General features: G+C 44.0%; 1 protein-coding gene across 2 annotated transcripts in view; it reads right to left on the reverse strand.

Annotated features, from left to right (window-relative positions):
* SLC44A3 (solute carrier family 44 member 3) overlaps positions 1-14497 on the reverse strand; it is a 73790-nt gene extending 59293 nt beyond the window's left edge. The window contains exons 1-4 of one of the 2 annotated variants that reach the window (XM_073356997.2): positions 14367-14497; positions 13098-13205; positions 9270-9412; positions 8356-8414 (exon numbers count right to left, since the gene is read on the reverse strand). In XM_073356997.2, the coding sequence (XP_073213098.1) occupies positions 8356-8414; positions 9270-9412; positions 13098-13205; positions 14367-14393 (337 nt within the window). In that variant the 5' untranslated portion in view covers positions 14394-14497. Of the gene's footprint in view, positions 1-8355; positions 8493-9269; positions 9413-13097; positions 13206-14366 lie in introns of both variants that reach the window. The other variant, XM_073356996.2, reaches the window with a different exon arrangement.
* Between the last annotated feature and the right edge of the window lie 3936 nt (positions 14498-18433).

An 18433-nucleotide genomic window follows, 5' to 3' on the forward strand; every position in this document is an offset into this window, starting at 1 on the left:
GGCATGTTGAACAACGAAGTGACAACTGACCACGATGTGGATGCGTGAATTAAGAAAGCCAGCACTGTATATGGTCACCTCTATCACTGAATCTGGAAGCAACATGGAATATATCTACAGACCAAAAAATCAAAGTCTATAATGCTGTTGTCCTCACTACATTGTTCCACGGGTGCGAAACATGGACCTGTTACCAGTGGTATGTGAAAAATCTTGACAGTTTCTATTTGTGACACCTACAATGATTGCTGGGCAACAAATGGCAGGACTGGATTTCCAACACTGAAGTCCTAGCAAAAGCTGGTTCAGTTGGCATCAAGACTCATTTGATCAGTGCCCAAATGGAGACGGACTGGCCATGTAATTTGTATGCCTGAGACTCATCTATCAAAACAAGTCTTATATTCCAAATTAAGCTCCAGCAATCTTAAGTGTGGAGGGCAGATTAAATGCTTCAAAAGACACCCTGAAACAAAATCTGCAAAAAATGCACATTTTGAGTTGAATAGTGAGCAACTGGTGATTGAGCATTCTTAAGGGTACGATTCGGTGATTTTCCAGAACCTCCATGCCTTCCAAAGTGGCAGAGCTGGAGCAGCGGCCCCAGGGCTGAAGCAGCCAGGGCCAAGGGGGGAGGAGAACGGGGGTTAGGCCAGCCCCTGCCACAGGAGTGTTAGGATATAGAGTATAGGCCTTTACAGACAGGCCTGACAGGTGGGGAAATTGGAATCATGTTTTGCTAAAGGGGAAAATGGGAACAGGGAATGGGGTGGGGAAATTGGAATCATGTTTGGCTAAGGGCAGGAATGGGAACAGGGACACAGGTGTAAGGCTCTGTGGTGTCAGAGCTGGGAAGGAGGACACGAAGGAAGGAAACTGGAATCATGCTTGCTGGAAGTTCACCCCAATAAACATTGAATTGGATATAATTGGTTACATAATCATGTTACAATATGTTAGGATTGGTTAGTTAAATTTCAGGAAAATGATTGGTTAAGGTATAGTTAAGCTGAACTCAAGTTTTACTATATAGTCTGCAGTCAATCAGGAAGTGGGTGGGTGGGTGAGAAATGGGAACAGGGGTGGGGAAATTGGAATCATGTTTTGCTAAAGGGGGAAATGGGAACAGGGAATGGGGGTGGGGAAATTGGAATCATGTTTGCCTAAAGGCAGGAATGGGAACAGGGACACAGGTGTAAGGCTCTGTGGTGTCAGAGCTGGGAAAGGGGACACTAAGGAAGGAAACTGGAATCATGCTTGCTGGAAGTTCACCCCAATAAACATTGAATTGTTTGCACCTTTGGACTTCGGGTATTGTTGCTCTCTGTTCATGCGAGAAGTACCATGGAAGTAAGTGGGTGAAGGAATAAGCCCCCTAACATCTTGGTGCTGGTGACTCACTCGGATGCATCGCATCGGATAGGTGAGTGGCAGCCTGTAAGTCCCCCTCCCCAACAGTCCGTGCAGCTGCTTGGAGGGGGTATCACGAACTCTCGTGATGGTAGTTGTGGGTTCTGGCAAGCCAGAGTAAAGGATTTTTTGGATAAATGGATGAGGAAGAACAGGGGCCCATACCAGGTGCAGGGGTCAACCTGGGATGAGATTAAAAAGGAAATGGAGGAAGTGTTAGGGGACCCAGAGGGATGGGGGGTGGCTGAGGAGCCCCCCCTTCTTTGGTATATGGGTAGTGGAAGAAGGTCCCTACTCATTGGGACTGAATGCCTTCCAGGGAAAGGAAGCACTTCAGTCCGCTTGTGAGAGGTTTGAAGTAAGGGCAGCATTATGGGAAGCTGCCAGTAATCTTTCAAGTTTGGTGCTGCTTCAGCAAGGGCTGCTGAAGGGTTGTAAATTAGTTATGGGTGGTTAAAGATGATTTGGCACAACAGGGTTTAAAGTCAAAAGCAGAGTTAACAGACTACCTTTAGAGACTGGAGCTGGGACTTGGTCCTGGGGGAGTGGAGAGAAAGAAGAAGAAAAAAAAAAAAAGGATTCAAAGTGCAAAATGGCAGGGTTTGCAGGAGCAGGTAACAACCCCCACTCTTCTCCCAGAGCCAGAATGAGTACCTGGGGATAAGGGTTCCCAACTGTTTCAACCCAGGGAGCCTACTCTTGACTCAGAGCTAACTATGTCCTTTTCTCCTTTTCCTTCTTCTTTTCTTCGGTTTACTTAATTTGTTGCTGGTAGCCTATACTTTAAACTGACCCGACAGGTTTAATTGGTTTCTTTCCACCTCTCCCCCTGCCTTTCCACACTCTTTTTGTTTTTCTGAAGTTTTAATGGAGTGTACTTTGGATACTTATGTGAGATGTTTTTGGTTATTTTGGACAAAGTATGAGGGAGGTCTGCTGTATTCCACTGGAATTTTTGGAGTAAAAGATCCATGGGCATCCATGGAGACAAATGTTTTACTGCCTCTTTAAACAGTCTCAAGGCAAAGACAGCACAAGTTAAGGCAGCTGTGTGGCAATAATTGTACTTGGTGGCTAAGTTGTTACAGATAAATTGCACTACCTTAAAGAACTAAATATAGGAGTAAGTGAGTGAAAAGTTACAAATAGCTTTTGCAAAAATTGATAATACAGGGTTTTCAGGAAAGTAAACATTTGGGAGTTGTGGAAATGGTAAAAGGTAACAGTTGTGGTGTTACAAGAAGGAAGTTTTTGTTTAATGATAAAACCCAGTTATATAAATATAACTGTATGTGCAACTCTGTGCAGTCACATTGGATGGAAGCTTTGTAATTAAATTATCCAAGGGGGTCAGGTAGAGTGGCTACTACCACCACTCTGCTTCTGTCCCCAGAAGCCTTTACAGCTATTCTGAAGGAAAATTGGCTCATTTCCCACAGAAATGGTCTATAAGGGACTGCTGCAGGCAGCAGGAGGAGAAAGAATCTGATCAAAATTATCTGACTATTGGGTAATGTAATCAAAATCACTAAAGGAATGTAAGGGGTTTCTATTGGAACTTAACTTGGCTGCCCCTGATTGTGTCTAGTTGTACAAGATGGAAGTGTAATCGGGGTACAGTTGTATAAAAAAGAGTAATCACAGTGCAAGGGATGTTAGGCAAAAGAGAATTTTGTGCATGTGCACAGGTAAAAGAAAAGGAAAAGGGGAGGAATGATGGGAACACTGAGCCTTGGGGTGGCTCTGGGAGATCAGATTGTTACTTTGGTGGGTGTGCATGAAAACTCTGTGGGCATGGGGGAGGCAGTTACACCTTGTGTAAAATGAATATGGCTAATATAATGTTATGGAGGTTAAACTATATGGAAGGAATGTGCATTTTCCCAGGACGTGTGCAGTGTATATTGGAGAAGGGGTAAAAGAAATGCAAATAAAACATGGTACTTCATTAAAATCCTATTAGGGCTCCAAAAGGAGCCACAATAGGTTGTGCTTTCTTTTTCAGATCTCTGTGTGTTTCGGAGCAGGAGATGAAAGTGGAAAGTAATCAGAACTCTAGTGGAAGTGAAATGTTTCCCTTTTAAGACAGTCTCTGAGCTGGTAATAGCTTTGGATCCAGAAGCAAGCTAGTAAGCCTCTCTGTAAAGCTTGGTACAGCAGAGAAACTATTGCAAACATGGTCTGTTGTACAAGAGGGGAAACGGAGGTACACCACCTCATGAATTTCATAAATGACCAGTGAGTGGGGTAATTCACTAACCTGACTATAGAACAAAATAAGGGGTAATTCTTCTGTTTTTCCTGCAATTAGCAAGGAAATTTCTAAAAGAAAGTGATATTATTATTAATTATTATTATTATTATTAAGCAATAATCTGTCCCCACCAGGGGGGTGGAAATTTTTTCTTTTGTTTTTCAGACACTCTACAAGCAAGCTAGCACCAGCGGGAAAAATAACCCAGAATACCATCGATCTGTGTTTTGTGTTTGTCTGTGGTGTTTGTCTTGTTGCTAGCATTGTTGTGTTTTAATGAACAGAAAACCTCATGACATGGGTGGGGGGTGGCTTCAAAAGGCTGACCTGGGAGGGGAGATGTGTATGGGAATGCAAAATGCTCAACTAGGAGGCCAGCACCTGTGTAATAGCTACCGTGGTACCTGGAAATGGAATGGCAACTAAGGTGGTCCCCACAAGCCCTATGGAAATAATGAGAAGGGGAGGAGCTCACTGGGAATCAATGGAGGGGTGTGTAAAATAGTGTAAATCAACAGAAGATGTTTGGATGTGCCCTTCTCCTATGACTATGGAGGAGCAGAATCAATGGCCTACGCAAGGGGTAGACAATTGGGTGTACTGTGTATAAGGTGTTTTGCTGGGAATGTACATATTGCTGGGGGTATAATTACACCAGCCCATAACCAAACTACACCCATCCACATGCTGCTGTCTGGACTTTGGTGCACAAATGGATCTGTGAATCTTACTGCTGTGAATAAACAAACCAGGGCATACTGCCTGATTCCATACCAAGTGGTCAAGCTGGTTTGGACAATATCCCATTTCTCTGGGAACATTCAGTAGACTTATGATATGGACAAAAGCATGCAAAACTTGCAGGAACAGCTTGTTGCAACTGCCAGCAACTGGACACATAAGATCGTGACCCTGTCAAAGGAGGAGAGGCAGTGTTTTGGGGGTGTCTCGGATGTTGGACCATACTGCAGTGGTCAGAACTTGGTGTTGCTGTGGATTTTGTATTGTTAACTGTACTTGTACTGTACTGCATATGGAGATAACCTATAAGTAATGTAATAAGCCCTCCAAACCCTGCAGTGTTCTAGACAACCCGGACCCAACCTTCTCGGGCCCACTATAATGGGAAGTCTGGAACACTAATTGGAATAGGTGTGGTATGCCCGTACGAGAGAAGGTGCAGGGCACTATACAACACAAGGGGCAGTGGGACAAATGGAATATCCACACCTTCCACCTTGATGCCTGGCCCTATCAGGAAATGTGTCGCCATATGTCCTATGCTTTTCCAGGGATACCTGGGCAGGAGGATCCCAAAAGAAAAAAAAGGGGTGGAGTGTTAGGATATAGATATTCAGGCCTGTCTTTAAAGGCCTATACTCTAAGAATTTAGGTGTATTCTTATCACTTGGCTAGTTAGAGGTATAAAAGAAAGAATCAAAATCACTGTCTGCCAGTGTAAGGTCCTTCTCTTACTGTGACAGTCTGAGGCCCTGTTCTTAGGCTAAGGCCTTTGGCTAAGCAACAGAGGCAGCCATAAGCTGGGAAGCGAACGGTCACCTCCTCACATTCCAAACTAGTCACATTGAAATAAGGTGCTATTGGACTGTGAGGAATACAGTCCTGTCCTGATAGTGCCTATCACCTCCAGAGAAAGGGAAGTGCCTAGAAAATGTAAAAGAAAACTTAGTTTGATAGCATACTGTCTGGCAAGAACTCACTTATCAATAGCTGGGATGTGAAATCCTCACTTCTGTATTGTTTTGTCACTATAGTTCCCACTTTACTATTTTTTGTCTGTATAATCTCTGTCTGGTTCTGTGATTGTTTCTGTCTGCTGTATAATTAATTTTGCTGGGTGTAAACTAATTAAGGTGGTGGGATATAATTGGTTACATAATCATGTTACAATATGTTAGGATTGGTTAGTTAAATTTCAGGAAAATGATTGGTTAAGGTATAGCTAAGCAGAACTCAAGTTTTACTATATAGTCTGCAGTCAATCTGAAAGTGGGTGGGTGGGAAATGGGAACAGGGAATGGGGGTGGGGAAACTGGAATCATGTTTGGCTAAGGGCAGGAATGGGAACAGGGACACAGGTGTAAGGCTCTGTGGTGTCAGAGCTGGGAAGGGGGACACTAAGGAAGGAAACTGGAATCATACTAGCTGGAAGTTCACCCCAATAAACATCAAATTGTTTGCACCTCTGGACTTCGGGTATTGTTGCTCTCTGTTCATGCGAGAAGGACCAGGGAAGTAAGTGGGTGAAGGAATAAACCCTCTAACAAAGAGCAGTGACGGGGCTGGAGCAGCTGCTGGAGTCAGCCCCAGGACTGCCGGAGCAGCAACCAGCCCCCAACTGCCATAGCAATGGCCCCCAACAGCCCTCCTGGCAGCGCTCCTACTGTTAGTCTGCTCTGCTCAGGGTATTTTTAGTAAAAGTTAGGGCTTAGGTTGTGGGCTTCTGTGAATTTTTCTTTATTGCCTGCGATCTTGTCCCTGATTTTTACTAAAAATACCTGTGACAGAATCTTAAGCTTAAATCATACTGCATGGTACCACACCATAAGGCAATGTGTCCTCGACTTTGAGAGGAATCATGCTAAGCAACTGGAAGCACAGCCCCAGGCACAGAAACAATGTGCAGCTCAATCAATACAACCAGGCATATGACCTGTGACCTGCGCGATAAATGTTCTTCACAAATTGGTCCATGGAGTCACACAAAGACCCATTAGTAAAAACTACGATTGTCACAGTCATCCTGAAAATCCTGGTGACTAGCATCATCACCACCCATTTGCTGATGTGTAAAACAATGGAGTCTACATTGGTATAAATTAAATGCTTTGGGGACAGAAGAAGGTGTATCTATGTGTATGGTCAAGAAAGAGAGGAGGCTTTTTTTCTTGCTAAACACTTCTCTTCGGTGTACGAGTTTCACCCATCTACATTTCCTTAGACTCAGTGGGTCATACTAAGTGGGAATGTAAATTATACATTATTACATGTAAGTCTAAGGGAGCCTACAGAGAATTTAAGTTGGAGCAATATACACGTTGGAGGGTTGGGAAGATGGTGGAATTACCCCAACTTCAGCTCCCTCTAGGGTCACCTCTGAATCTGGCTCCAATTCTCAGTTTCATTAATACTGAATCTTTAAAATGTAGATTCCAAAGCTATGCGAATTTATTAAGGGAAACAAGCACAGCTTTATTTCTGCCTTATCTTCTGCATTTCATTATCATCGTCAATCACCAATCCTCCAGACAGGAGGCACACAAATACTCTAAATACCTAAGTATGGGGGTCTTGTTTTTTCCCATTAAGATAATGGCAAAAACCTTATTCTTGTAAACTGAAGCAGGATTGGGCCCTTAATGATTTAGAATGGAATAAAATATCGTCCAGCCTCAGACCTAAGAACTTTAGTCCAGTATCTTCAGGCCCTCTGCTGGTAAAACACTACATTACCATAATGCTAGTGAAAAAGCAACGCTTGGATATACTCAAACCAATTAAAATGCAATATTGTACGCTCTCTAAAGACAGATATGCAAATTCTTTAAATGTGGGTGGAGTTTCATGTAATGTAATTCAGTTATGCTGAGATTATTTAAGGAGCATCACTGGGGTACGCAGCTCTCGATGACAAAAAAGTATCAAATAATAATCAAATCTCAAAATTACATTAAAAAAACCTCATTGTAAATAGCTATTCTTGCCATCCAATCTATGAAAATCAAAGAGAACAATTCTCAGAGCGCTAGTCATTGCCTGCCAAATGCCAAACACTCTATTCAGCGAGCAGTGTTGGCCAGGTTTATGTAGTTTATTGTTTAAAAAAGAAAAAGAACCAGATTTAGAATCAGAACTTCCCTGCCTTGTGCCCAGAGAACTCAAACCCTGCGATTTTTTACAAAATGCTCTGAATAGTATATAAATAGTTTCTTAATTGTGCGTGCTGGGGTCCTCCAAGGAGCATTTCAGACTTCCACATTCAGCTTTGTATTCTATACATGGATAGCATTGGGTAGAGGCCAGGTAATTTTTTGTCTCGGTTCTCTGGTATCTTGAGTATGGAGTCTTAGCTGTGTAATGTACTGCTGAGGTAGGGATCAATTTTCGCTTACTCTATTTAAATGTTGAAAAGCAATGCAAAAGAAGTAACTGTTTTTGCACAATAGCTATTTGTCTATGTTTATTTAGAGTATCAGAATACAATCAAAATGATTCTACTTTGGCTCTGAAAACAAAACTCATTACATACAAAGGGCTCACAGATCTGATACGTCGATGGAATAACAGTGTTTCACTATCGTTTTAATTGAATTTGAAGGATCCAATTCAAAGTCAATGCAGATTTCTGAAACATACAAATGGCATCCATTCACTAACTCCCCCTCCTCTGAACTACTTTGTCCTCAATAGCCACCTTTCTGCTGAACAATCCAGTCCTGTGCAGAAATGCATACAACAGTTTTATACACACAAGAGATCCATAAAATTTCTGATAACTAAAACATTTAAATAAGCATGAACTAGAATATGCTTTCCATTGACTTAAATAAATTAATGATAAAGTAAACATCCAATGTAACATATTTCAAACAGGAGTACATTTTATAGGATTTAAAACTGCATAACTCTTCCACACACAGATTAAGGAATCCAAACTCTTTATTACATACCATTGTTCTTTGCAAAAAGCTGGATGTCTTCCAGAGTGTTAAGTTGCTCTTGAGGACAGCTAGATACACACAAGGCGATTGAATTGATTTTAAGGTTTTTAATTTCCAGACCGCACGAATTCAAAAAGAACACATGTCTAGGAAGGAGGGAAAAGATTCTCTTAAGGCAAGCTTTCTATTTTTCATATCATTTTGAACCTGCTCACTATCTTTAAAAACAGTACAAAACATGACAATCGGTAATGTGTTCTTCCATACAAAATTGGAACACCTGGATTTTGAAGCTAAAAGTTAAAAACTGATTCTACCACATGCTACATTTTACACTATATTTTTACCTCATCTTAAATCAGATTATAGGCCCCAAACATGCAGTCAACCCACATGGGCAGGCCATTACGTTCGGTGGAGTTTCCTGGGGTACGTGAATCCAAAGGCAGGATCAGGACTATAATTTTTGCAATTGCTACTGTATAGTATTCTTGCACTCTTATTTGTATCTCTCAGCCCTGGTCTACACTGGGGAGGGGGGGTAATCGATCTAAGTTACGCAACTTCAGCTACATGAATAACGTAGCTGAAGTCAACATACGTAGATCGACTTACCATGGTGTCTTCACCGCGATGAGTCGACTGCTGCTGCTCCCCCGTCGACTCTGCCTGCGCCTCTCACAGCGCTGGAGTACAGGAGTCCACGGAAGAGAGCTCGGGGGTCGATTTATCACGTCTAGACTAGATGCGATAAATCGATCTCCGCTGGATGGATCGCTGCCCGCCGATCCAGTGGGTAGTGAAGACATACCCTTAGTAAAGTGCCTATATGCACCAAAGTTTTATTTACTATAGATCATTTATTCCTTCAACAATGATCAAATCTCAAGTGTTCGATTCATTTAAAAATCTGATATACTTACTTTTTATTTGTCATATCCTGTCCAGAAAGAGGTGCACCTTCAATATGAGTGTTCTTCCTACCACATATATTCCCATAGCTGTCATACCCATATACAAGTCTTTCTGCAGATCCAGCTGTTACAGCATAGCCAGTTATAAACATCTATTAAAAATATGTTATATTATTTTTTTCTTTTGAATTTATGATACACAGAATACTATGCTTTTTTTCCTCCCCCATTCAATGAATATTCCTTGTTTAACCTACATAATTTTTGTCTAGTGCTTGAAAAACCAGGCATCAAATTTTCAAACATTGTTTACACTGTAATGAATATTTCAGAGTAAAATTCACCCCTGCCTAGAAGGCCAGAGCAAGGCCTTTGGACCACTTAGGCCCCACAGTATGTTGTCTTTAGGACCCTTCCAAATTTATTATAGAACTTGGAAGGTGTGTAGTTAATGAAGCAGGAAATTACAGGAAAAGAAAAAATGGTCTTGTGCTTAAAGAAGCTGAACATCCTGGAAAACTGCATTCTAACCATGGCTACATCAGAGTTCCTGTATAATACTGCACAAGTCACTTCCACCAAACTTTTCACAGGTGTTCAGTAATTGTGTATTCCTCATTTTCTGGGTGCCCACTGTGAGACACCTGTGGCCAGATTTGCAGAAGCTCTGAGCACTCACAGCAGCAACTGAGGTCAATTAGAGCTGTGCCTGAATATATAAAGTGATGTAAAAATGAAAGTACTGTACTCCTGGGGACACACATTGAATGAGAAGGATAAAAGAGAAATATTGATTAACTAGCGATTCACTGAAGGAGGCTGGGCTCCAACACAAAAAAAAATAGTATGTGATCATGTAACTAAAGACTGTAGCATAATACATATGCATAAAAACACCAAATTAAGGTTGCACAGGCAACATTACTTATGGCATTTCCTAACTTTTGCATGCTTGACTTTCAACTTAAATATTCTTTTAAGGAGTTGGGTTTTTTTTTTTAAAAAAATGTAATTAGTCTGCACAGAACTGAGCCTCATCCTGCAAGGAATTAAGTGCGTTCATTACTTTAATCATATGAGTAATCAGATTTGTACTTAGGTGTTCAGAGTCTAGTGATTTATATCAGCAGTTCTCAACTGGGGGGTCCACAGCCCAGTTTCAGGGGGATCCGCAAGCTCCGAGCCCACGGGTGGAGTTGGGGCAGCATAGGAGGCGTTGCCCCACCCAAACTGCAGTGCCAGAGCGAGGCAGTCCCATAGGCAGCTCCATACTCCCCCCACATTACTTCTCCCCCCATCTGAGGTTCTGCCCCCTGGCCAGATCAGAGGCCGGAAGCCAGAGGCGGGCAGCGTGGGGCGGTTGCTGCTCTGGCTGGTCCCATGCAGTGGACAACTGTGGCACTCTCCCATCTCCTCTTTCAGCTGCTGCTGGTGCCTGGGGCTGCAGTTGCTCCTCAGCCCCCTTCAGCTGCTTGCATTGCCAGTAAGAGCTGCCCGGGTGGATGAACCCAGCTCTGGGGCCAGCAGCGACCACAGGAGAGGGGCCCTCCTGGCACACAGCCCCTAGTTACCCTCTCCCTGCATCCTGAGCTACACCTCTGCCTGCACACAGCTCCCAGCTACCCCCTGCCTGCACACAGCCCCTAGTTACCCCACCCTGAGCTACACCCCTGCCTGCACACAGCCCCTAGTTATACCCTCCCTGCATCCTGAGCTACACCCCTGCCTGCACACAGCCCCTAGCTACCCCACCCTGCACCCTGAGCTACCCCTCTGCCTGCACACAGCCCCTAGCTACCTGTCTCCCTGCACCCTGAGCTACCCCCTAGCTACCCCACCCTGAGCTACCCCTCTGCCTGCACACAGCCCCTAGCTACCTGTCTCCCTGCACCCTGAGCTACCCCCTAGCTACCCCACCCTGCACCCTGAGCTACCCCTCTGCCTGCACACAGCCCCTAGCTACCTGTCTCCCTGCACCCTGAGCTACCCCCTAGCTACCCCACCCTGAGCTACCCCTCTGCCTGCACACAGCCCCTAGCTACCTGTCTCCCTGCACCCTGAGCTACCCCCTAGCTACCCCACCCTGCACCCTGAGCTACCCCTCTGCCTGCACACAGCCCCTAGCTACCTCACCCTGCACCCTGAGCTACTCCCTGCCTGCACACAGCCCCTAGCTACCTCACCCTGCACTCTGAGCTACCCCCTGCCTGCACACAGCCCCTAGCTACCCCACCCTGCACCCTGAGCTACCCCCTGCCCGCACACAGCCCCTAGCTACCTCACCCTGCACTCTGAGCTACCCCCTGCCCGCACGCAGCCTCTAGCTATCCCCCCTGCACCGAGCCACAACCCTGCCCACTCAAAGCCCCTAGCTACCCCTCTCCCTGAGCTACAGCTGCTGCACACACTCCTAGATGCCCCCTGCCTGCATCCTGAGCAGTTTTCATATGCTCTGAGCTGAGCCCCACCCCCCGTTTGAATTATACATTTTTGGTTGCACTTTCCCCCCAACCCAGACAGGCTGGGTGGCCTGCTAAGGTGAGTCAGGGGGTGGAGGTGGCGCTTCCTCCCCAGGGCCCACCGTACAGACTTGGCTCAAGCCCTGCAGGGCCATGCCTCCCCCAACTAGAAGTCAAACTATACCTATACCCAAGCCCCTCCCCTTGGAGTTTTTATAGCATGGGGGGGGGGGTCAGAAAGAAAATGGTTAAGAACCTCTGATCTATATCACTTGACTATTGTCATGCCTGAATTTTTATATATTAATTTCTCTTAATATGGCATTGTAGTGACTCCATAGTTAAGGTTGCTGTGTATATGTGCATCTCAACTCTGTCACAATAAATATTTTTAGATCCAGTTTATTTATACAATAAATATACTTCCAGCAATCAGACAGCTACCTCAAAAGTAGTAAAAAAGAGATGCAGTAGCCTTTTGTGACCCTACTTCTAAATATGAAAAATTCTGACAGATGGAAGTTATAAGTCCAACAGAACTTTATTTGCTAAGCTAGCCCATACTGCTTCCATATAGATTGCAAACTAAGACAAAAGCTCAGCACACTGAATCTGATCTACAACTACTACTAATAAATGGCTGGCTGCAAACATTAAATGATTACAAAAGGGTATGCCAACATGTATGCGTCAATAACGTGCACTTCCAGATCATGAAACCACCTGAAACACAGCCAGTGTGAATAAACACTGGATGTCACCACAAATTTGTTTCAAACTAAAGGAAACCATAATTCAAATGTGAATAATAAAATAATATCGCAGAGAGTAAGCAATAAGAATAATGAAAGAATAAAATTGCTGGATACCACCATGGTTTGACATGTCATATCTACATGTGCATTAAACGCAGAGTGGCATACAAAACTCATCCTGCTTCTCAAGTCAGTTTAGTTTATAAAGTGTGCCAGAGACTTATGCAGAGTTCTTTTGCATTAATTGTAATTTTTTAAAAAAGATGTCAGAAAATTGAATAGGCTATGATTACTAATTTGCATTGTGGTAATGCCTAATGGCCCCACTGTCCTAGACATTGTACATAAACATAACAAAAAGACAGACTCTGCCCCAAACAGCTTGTTCTAAGTACAAGAAGATGATCTTGCCATTGGATCCTTGCAAGCACCTGGTCGAAGGGTCTGTGTGGAGCTAAACTGACTTCATTGTGGCTTTGTGCAAGCACAAAGTTCTCCTATCTGACCACAAAATCGAGGCCCTATAATTTCTGCAGTGAGGTCACCTGAATTTTGATTCAGAATCACTTTAAGCTTACAGTAGTTCTACGTAAGATTTCTCTTTCAACAGATAGCATGCTTACCAAACCAGCCCAAAAAAGAAAGAATAAAATCAACCAGAGTACATCTGTGCATTTTCTATAAATTAGAGGTCTCCATTCTCTTTGTCCAGAAATCCCATCTACAGAAACCTAAAATTAAAAATAAATTTTAAGTGTAATTAAAGTTATAGTACTCAGTTTCAAACATCTGAAAAGCAGTGAAAGAGTAACTTAGTGTGCACAAAATGTCAAACGTTTGGTAATGTGTGTATTCTTAAGGATAGCAAATTTATTTTAGGTGTAGTGCACAATATTGCAATTTTAAATCACCTAACTGTCCTCCAAATAATGGAAACTACTTTAGAGTGCAGGGAAAATGGGACACATCCAGACAAATGATAGCTATTCACACGGACACCAACATCCGGAGACTACTACCTACTCCTGCAGAAGACCTGGCCCACGAGTACCCTGAGAGGTGCTTCTATGTGACTATACTGGGCGAAGAAGAATTGTCGAACAACTTTAAGCCAGCACATTCTCTCCTCCTTTTTTCTAAATACTTTTCCCCCGATGTAGTGATCGAGTTTGCTGCTTCTTAGCATTTGGACTCACTGAAGTGTCATATCGATCAGTTTAGTATCCGACAACAGCTCTATCGGGGGGCTGTATTCTGTGCCAGCCAGGGGATGGACTCGATTTAGCGCCAGCTTTGATCTCAATCACGCCAGCGTCAATGGAGTTACTCTGGACTGGCATGGCTGTAGCAGACATCAGAATCTGGCTCCTAACAGGTCTTTCCCATCTCGGACTACTAGCGAGGAGTTGTGAGAGTCCTAGAGGGGGAGGAAGCCACCCAAAGACCCCGAAGCGCCAGGTAAATGGGATCTCCGTTCGCAAGAGCTAAACCCGCACAGAAAGAAAAAGGGGGGAGGGAAATGCCGCCCCTGGTTGGGGAGCGAGGGCCGCTGCCGAGCCAGCGGCGACGAGACTGGGAGTGCGTTGAGCAGGGGATTCCCGTACTCGCCACCTCAGGGGACGTGAGGTGGGTGCCCCGGGCTCGCAGCCTCCTCCCTGGACCCTGCCACAGACGCTCTTGCAGCAGGAGGGGGAGACTTTACCCCCCGGGCGGGAAAGGCAGCAGCTCCACACTGCGGGCGGGCCACCAGCCTGTCGCTCCCCCGCGGGGCTCGCAGCTGGTCAGTGCAGCCCAGGCCCTTGGTGCGTCCCACGGAGGAGCTGGGGAAGTCGGGGGGGCTGCAGCTGCTGCCGGCCGCGGGCGCCCTTCCCGCCCGGACAGCGGGGTCTTACCCGGTACTCGCCCCAGCAGCACGCCATGCCGAGCAGGGAGGGGGCGCCGCGCGCGGGGGCCCGCCTGGAGCGGTGCAGGAAGTGGAGGGCCGCGCTCAGAGCCGCCCGCCTGCCCGGCGTCCAGCGGCGGCGATGCGGTGCAGAGACACGGCCCCTCCTCCCTCCTTCCAGCCCAGCGCGGGGCGGACCCCTGCCCGGCTCGCCTCGCCTCGCCTCGCCTCCTGCAAGGGCCGCTGCTCGGCTCCCAGCCCCCGGGCAAGGGGCACCCCCGCCTGGCGCGCACTGCGAGCCTTTCCCCCGCACCCCTTCCCCCGGGGAGCCAAGGCGGGGAGCGTGTCCCCCGTTCCGGTAGCTGCACCGGTGCCAGCCCGAGCGTGGGCGGGAAAGGTGCCATCTGCGGGCAGAGCTTACTCCCCTGCTGGGGTACAAGCTTCGCACAGTCGCTTTCCCTGGCTAAGGGTTTGCATTGTACAGGCGCCGCCGGCGACACCAGAGTCTGGCTGAAATCAGAGCAAAGCCCCAGTACAGACGTGCGTGCTCCTCGCCCCCTTCGGGGCGTATCCGAGTTCAACCCTTTAAAATGAGATGTTAAATTGAGGAACTTAAACCTCTGCAAAAGACCTCTTAAGCCTCGTCTACATACAGTTTTTGCATCCATTTAGAAACCGATACAGTTAAATCAGTGCAACCCCCTAGTGTGGATCAAAACGTGCCTCCCAGTGCAAATACTTCTATATCAGATTAAGTGCATCTGCCCTGGGGGTTGCACTAGTTTAACCATATCAGTTCACTTTAACTGTAACAGTTTCTAAAGTTACATACACTGTATAGTTTGTATAGTAACATCAGGGTAAAAAACTGTGTTTAAACCAGGCTTCTATTAGTTTAGCTTGCATTAGTAAATTTACAGGCAAAGCTAAACCAAATAAGCCACTCTTGAACTGAACAAAGAATGTCCACACAGGACTTTGCACAAATGGTTTCACTAAACAGTTTAAATGGTAGAAGTTAATATGCTGTCCATGACCTGTTCCTCCATTAAGCCCAACCTGGTCATGTCCCTCCCTGGGTAGGATGTCCTGCCATTTAGAGGATCCTCACCCTCTGGCTCAGACTGACATTGTATTTTTGTATTATTTTCTTTGGCATCCTAACATCTATTTGTCTTCTGCAGTGTTCCCACCATCATAATCTTTTTGATTGTAGCCAATCCCATACTGATTTCACATCCTACTCTCCTAACTTCTTCCCTTGTCTTAAAGTCATTCCACTTTATACCTGACATCTTTTGAAGAACTCTCATCTCTACTGCCTCCAGCCTTTTGATATCTGTTTCATTTAATTCAGCTACTTCCAGACCATGGAGTAATCTGTTAGAACATTGGTGTGATAAATTTGTACTTTGGTATCAAATGTTAATTTTTTTCTAGAGTTAAATTCCTTATCTTATGCAGATGACATCCTTCAATTAGCAGACATATTTGAATTAATGATGATATTTTTTGCTACTATGGAAAATTGGTGTCATTGACTTGGACTTGGAATAAATGCCAAGAAGATGAAGTTGTTGCACGTGGAAAATGGACAATAGATAAAGTATTAAAATGTAGTAGTGGTGAAGTCATAAAACAAGTAGAATCTTATGTGTTCCTAGGAAGCTTGATTAGTGCTGACAGGTTCTATCAGAGACAAGGTTAAAAGGAGATTTACCTTAGCTACACGTGCTGCACAGAAACTGACAAAATTATGCATTGATGAAAACATCTAAGAATAGTATTATGAAATGAACTTGTCTTCTGGTGAGAAGTCAGCCCAACGCTGTATTTTTCTCACATAAATGGAGTTTGTCCACTTGTTAAATGATATTCTTTTATTTCATAATCTCCATTGGCATTACATGAGAAAAAGTGTCCTGTTATTAAAATGAAATTGTACCTTATGCCTGTAAAATTTGAACTAAATTTTATAACAGTATTGTTGGAGGGAAAGTAAACAAAGGAGGGTTTTTTCCACAGTTGGTGGTCATATCCAAATGTACAGAACTACTAGGATAAGATTCAAGATAAATAACTCAGGTAATGGAACTCATGTTGCCTAGCAACCTGCAACTAATCTTGCTGGGTCTACTAATGAATAAATCTTTTAAACAATAACATAATGTAGTACCCCAGTAAGACATTTAAAAGCCTGATCCTGAAAACACCTACACACATGAGGAGTCCCAGCAGCCTGGTTAAATTTCAATGTAAGTAATTATATTCTCTCTACCTACATTACACTGCTAAACTCTAGATTGCATTTTCTTACCCATAGAACTCAAACATCAGGGTCCTATGGGAACAGCAACCAGGAGTTGTTGAGCCAGTACAAAGGCACAGGTACAAAGGTCTTGCAAATGGGAAGCCATCAGATTTTGAGCCAGGGCCTGTAGCCTATTTCACATGGTGTAGGAGCAGATATCACTAGTAACAGAGAGGGAAGAGGTAAAGAGGTCCTCAGAGAATCCCCTTGCTTTTTTTTTCTGCGATGCGGAGTGAACCAGGCCATGGGTATCAATATAATTAATAGATGTTCACAAAAGAAACATAAAAATAATAATAGCTAAGAAGTGAAAATATCTAGCCCAAATGAGATGGCTCAGTCTCACTTTAGTTGTTGTATAGATATAATACCAAAGAACATGCAGCTCAATATCGAGCCTGAATAAGCATTTCTCATAAGAGAGATGGATGCAGTGGAGCTGCTATACACCTGCTATTGAATCATGTAAGTGGACCCAGGATAAGAAGATTGTTAAAGGAAAAATATGCCCATTTGAGAAGGAAAACTATGGGAAATTTCCTGAATCCTTTTGGAATAGCAAAGGGGTATTTCACTTTTCCAAAGCCTCAAAATGGTTTTGTTTAAATAAATCAAATCACTTTCTTGACTAGTGCAAAGACTGGGAATCCTTTTAAAAATTCATTTGACAAGGGAGGTTCTCAGTCCAATCTTATGGCACATGTCTTAACAGTATCCGAATCCAGTATCCAATTTGATATCCAAATGTGACATTGCAGCATGTGTCAGAAATAATCTCATTGCAGCATTCTGGATCAGTTTATGTTAAAAAGATGCCAGTAAAGTTGCAGAAGGAGTTACTGTCCAGTCTGAATGTGATATTCTGTATTAAACCATGGGATAACTATTAGAAATTGAATGGCTGTGTACAGCAAGAAGCTTGTTCTTTTATTTCAGAACAAGTAACTGATTGGCAGCCTGGTGGCCATTGGAAGTGCAGTTCTGGAGAGCTAAACTTTGAGCTAACTTTGAATTCATTCACAGTTGTGCTTCCCAGAGTTTACAGATGTACACTGGCTAGTCTGGATAGGGTGTTTTGAAGTTACAATTAGTTTATTCATTAGTTTAAAACACAGAATTTGTAGAGATATTTGAAATACAAAATGTTTCCTATTTCTCTATGAATAACCCACTTACATACATTTGGTAATTATCTATGTATTGTCAAAATGCCAACTATCACATCAGTTTGATGTGTCAGGCTTGCATTTTGTAAACTAAATGGCATGGAAATTATTTAGGTTATTATATTAGGGCTTGATCCACGGGATGTGAGCCACAGCAGCAGAGTATTTAAGGCACCCAGGACTACAAGACAGGGAGTGATGCAACCTCTTGCTGGTCTGGGTTGCACCCAAAACATTGCAGGTGCATTGACACTTGGTCATGCAGTATTCTTTTTAAACTCTACAAGATTTGTCTACCTGCTTAACTTCAGGATGCTACTAAAGTATTCTGTGAAAAATCTGTTTGCTTTCCCATTGTTTCACTGAAGTAAGCTAGGTTCTATGACTCTACATCAGAAGCTATAGAAATGTAATGAGAGCAGACTCAGCATCCCTACCTTGCTGTGCTGATGTAGGTGCTCAAGGCCTTATCCACAAAGGGACTTATACGGGGCAATACTCAGTGTTGCAACACCTAATTTTCAGGTGCCTAGAAAATTAATGAAACAACAGTGGGGCCCACAAAGCCTGAGTTAGGCACGTAGGCTCCCTACACATTGC

This window comes from Lepidochelys kempii, chromosome 8 (assembly GCF_965140285.1).
Source record: "Lepidochelys kempii isolate rLepKem1 chromosome 8, rLepKem1.hap1, whole genome shotgun sequence".
NCBI classification, from domain to species: domain Eukaryota; kingdom Metazoa; phylum Chordata; order Testudines; family Cheloniidae; genus Lepidochelys; species Lepidochelys kempii.